At 32.2% G+C, this 4260-nt stretch overlaps 1 protein-coding gene across 1 annotated transcript in view; it reads left to right on the top strand.

Moving 5' to 3' along the window:
• LOC111384371 (NADH dehydrogenase [ubiquinone] 1 alpha subcomplex subunit 6) overlaps positions 1–3060 on the top strand; it is a 3496-nt gene extending 436 nt beyond the window's left edge. Inside the window, exon 2 of the mRNA XM_023008651.1 lies at positions 2658–3060. Coding sequence (XP_022864419.1) covers positions 2658–2849 — 192 coding nt within the window. The 3' untranslated portion in view covers positions 2850–3060. The remainder of the gene's footprint in view (positions 1–2657) is intronic.
• The last annotated feature ends 1200 nt before the right edge of the window (positions 3061–4260 follow it).

Here is a 4260-nt window from a genome sequence, read left to right as displayed (position 1 = left end):
CCCATATTTTCTTCCTAATTACATCTAATATGCATATTAGATTTACTTTTATATTCGGTGTTTTTAATGTTCAATTGAGGCTTTATACTTGTTATATCTTTGAAAGAGATCGAACTCATCTGGATAAATAATACTCGTGGCGTTATTACGAGTTACACATTTAAATAAGATTGAAAATAATTCATACAGGTGTAACTTGTAAGTTTTTTTTCTTTCTAGACGTTGGGCAATATAGTTGATTTCCGTTGATCTTTGGTTGTGGAAACCTGAAAATAGCAGTGGGCGTTCTTATGTTGTTACACAATATAAAGGCTGCATACAGATAATAGAGTGAGCTATAGGAACTTAAATATCTTGGTCGAAACAAGGTAAATCTAATAAGGAAGGTGTTCTAGTAAATTTTTGATTTCCAAGCCCAAATGTTAGGATAACAAGATTTGGATGATTATGAACTGAGCTTCTTTAATATGGTGGTATGATCGTAGAAACTTCTTCTGGGGGCCGAACCATTTTGTGGCTAGTATATCATCTATTACTAAAATAGAATAACTGAAGTACGAAAGATTGAACTTTAGGAACTTCCCCAGCTGAAATTGAATGAAGAGAAGCACATTTTCTCTGTAGCAAATTATACTGGTAAAGTACTAGTACCAATGGTATATTCATTACTCAGATTTGTTGAAACAAGAACCATATTAGTATTCTTGAACCATAGAAACTCTTGATGTAGAATGACTTCATTTCTTAATCCTTCCATGGTATGGCAGTAGCATTTTCAGTCTAAGCTGTTAAAATTTTAGGGGCTTTGAGAATTGGGGAAATCATTTTGCACATCAACGTCAATAGATTATCAATAATCAGTTGATTGCTTCCTTTGACTTGGCTAAGGAGTGACATTGAATTTTAAAAAAAGAAATCTTGATAAGAATCATGGCCTGTTTGAGCTCCATATTTTTGTGTAAAATGCATTTTTGAATAGTTGATTGATGGAGAATGTATGGTTAAAAAAATAAGGAAAAATTTTCGATTTGCGGGTAATATTATTTTATTTAAGAATGTGTGGTTGAAAAGAAGAGAGAAAAATATATTTTGAAAATAATGGGGATCAAACTAGGGCATAAAAAAATCACCATCAATTTAATTCTTTTGTATTTTGGTGTAGCTAAAATTTCTTGAATTAGGGATTGTGATTGGTGGATTGGAGGTTGAAAGGGATTATTTGGTTGATGCAATTTCAAAAGTTTACTTGGCGGACCAAAGGTATCAGTAAGATTAATTTTTCTTATTACACTGTAGTATAGGGCTATAACTGAATTTTTGGGGAATATGAACTGAACACTTGAAACTGGATGGAATGGTTCCCTGATATTGGTTTGCAGGTTATGCGTATCAAATTTTCAGTATCACGAGGAAGCAAAGTGATTGTTAAGGGGTGCCTTCTGTGCTATGGTCTATTTGTTCAAAACTGACAAAAAATTTTACCATGTTTTAAACTTATGACTGACTTTGAAGGAAGTATTCTGGTATAACCTTAATTTCTTTGTAAACGGGTGAAAATGCATTGCTCTCCGTATTATTTCTGTGTTTGACTCAGTGTAAGGATGGAGCCAGCCAAAGTTAATAGAAATTGCTATTCCCCTGGGGAGTCATGAATATGTTTGATCATCCTGAAATTTGATTCTGGCCATTTAAAACAAAAAAATTGTAAACTCAATCTTTTCTATGCTTTTCACTAAAACCTTTGAGGCAAAAATATTGAAATGTAAAGGTTAATAATAAAATAATAAGCTAATTACCATGATGATTAGCAGTCCATTTGCTCCATCAGGATTTAAGATTTAAATTTTTTAATCATTCGTAAAACCCAATAGCATCATCTGAAAATTTTAAAATCTTAGTGGGTGTGTAATGTAGAAGAAGCCTACCCCTAGCATACCTCATTTTTCACTTTGCAACAAATAGTGCTGCTACTATCCACGAATTGCAAAAACCCAGATGGTATCATTTAACCAAATTTGATGATCTATCAAGTGTAATACTGTAATTTGACGCCTGTAGTATGCCTAGCATAAAAGCTGTTGTCAAGCCTGACCAGCTTTTTGAAAGCGTCTGCTGCTTTCAAGGGCTATTTGGTTGGGCATTTTAAGTTTGGGTGGGTATTTTTATTTTGATTCGATGCTTGCATGTTAATATTTATTTGAGCAAGACCAGAGACCTCTTGTTTCCGCACAAATATGTTAGAACTTTAACATCTTTTTATTACAATATTTTAAAAAACTTTTCAGCACGAAAGTTAGTTGAAGATACAAATGTCTTGTTCTGTGGATGCTCAAACTTGAACATCTAGTTACATTTTGTAATATGGTTAAAAGGCAATCTCTCATTCTTAAAACTAGCATTCTTAAGACCAAAAAGTCGGGCTGAAAGAGGGGAAACTCTTCATTCCCGGTTCTCCAGTAGCTGAAACCTCCAGAACTACAAGAATCCTTAGTTAGAGTGGAATATCCCAAATCAACACCTTTTGAGTGAGATCTTGAGAATAGTGCTCTTTTGAGAGCACAATACGATAAAAGTTGGAAGCTGTGTTATCGGATAATATTTGTGATATATTTCTAAATACAAAACATCTTCAATGTCTTCATTATGGTTGGTGAATTCTACAGGTTATAGATATGCTGCTTTTCAAGGGAACGGAAGAGTTAAGCAACATTGTGGAACATGCAAAGCAGAGGCACCATATTATTGGACAATATGTGGTAGGTCGTCAAGGCCTTACGCATGACCTGGGAATAAAGGATCAGGGCAACTCCAATTTCCTGAAAAATTTCTATAGCGGCAACTATTCCTGAACCTTCTTTCCTTGTGGATCTGTTTCGCGTAGCTTTTCAATTGAGTAGAACGAGTAATAAAGAGAAGTTTGCTTGTGTTTTCTTGCTCCTCTTGGGTATTATAAACAACATTTATTCCAGTGGTGACTGCTTTACATGAAACCAAGTAATTTAGTCAACCTTTGTAATTGTTACTTTGGGTTTTATGATTTTGTCTCTACTCATTTTTCTCTATTGCATTATTTTTACTGTTGGTTTTTTCTATATTGTCCCAATTAAATTAGATTTGGCTAAAGAAGGAACACAAATATTCCTCAATGCAAGCTTCGGGCATTGTGTTTTCAAGGAGATTGTGAGTGAATTCTCGGATAATAGTGCTTTTTTTAACTAGTTCATCTCCTCTTCAAAAGGGTTTCCGATACAAAGAAGTATCAGAGCATAGGTGTGATTTGTCTATGCTCGCCTCGAGATCATGATGCAATGAAAAAGCGCTAAAGAGATAGGTTAAAGTTATTATCTTGTGAAATATTATTTAAATTACTTATTTTGAATCGAACTATTGTACACTTAAAAAGTTAAAATAAGTAATTTCTTAAAACTTATTTAAATATGCTTGAAAAGAAAAATTAGCTCAATTTTAAATTATTAAAATTAGATTTTTAATATATTTTTAATAAATATTAATAAAATTTGTGATTGAAAAGATAAAAATGTAATCCCTAAAATGGGGGCAAACTAGGGCTGTAAGCAAAAATTGTAAAATCGAAAAATCAAGCCGAAATCGCATTTTAGAAACTGTCAATTTGGTGCCATGTGGACCCGGTTAGCGAAATGGTTTTGACTCAAACCAAACTCGTCAAAATGGTTTGGTTTAGGTTTGAGAATTTTAATTGCGGTTTAAAACCAAACAGGACAAGCGAAAAAATACATAAAAATAAAAAAATGAAAAAATGAAATTTTTTGAAAATTCATCCAAATATGTAAAATTCAATAGTTTTGTCATTTGTGAGTATTTTTGTCAATTCCTAATTTTATAATACAGATATATTATTATTATTATTATTATCCAATAATCCTAATATATATTTAATAATTTCAAAACTAACATAATTTATCAAAAGCCTTTTTCCTATTCAAAATTTAGATGAACTCCAGTTGACACTCAACACAGTTTTGAACCTCCGGCACCCCACACTTCTTTTTCAGATTTTTCACCCACTTCAAAGTTGAATTGAAGTCCATTATACCAAATCGGAGACAAAGAGATCCTAAACTTTCGGCGATAATATTTGCTACAAATAAAGTTTCAGATCAATAATTTTTTGGAGCAAACTAAGATAAGAATCTGAAATTAAATGTGTTTCGTAACATCATATATACGTAAACTTGTGTAATTGTTATGTTTAGATATTATAAACAATTGCTTTATTAT

Source organism: Olea europaea, chromosome 3 (assembly GCF_002742605.1).
Source record: "Olea europaea var. sylvestris chromosome 3, O_europaea_v1, whole genome shotgun sequence".
Classification (NCBI taxonomy): Eukaryota; Viridiplantae; Streptophyta; class Magnoliopsida; order Lamiales; family Oleaceae; genus Olea; species Olea europaea.
The sequence above is the reverse complement of the archived record's forward strand: the minus strand, read 5'-3'. Positions and strand labels throughout refer to the sequence as shown.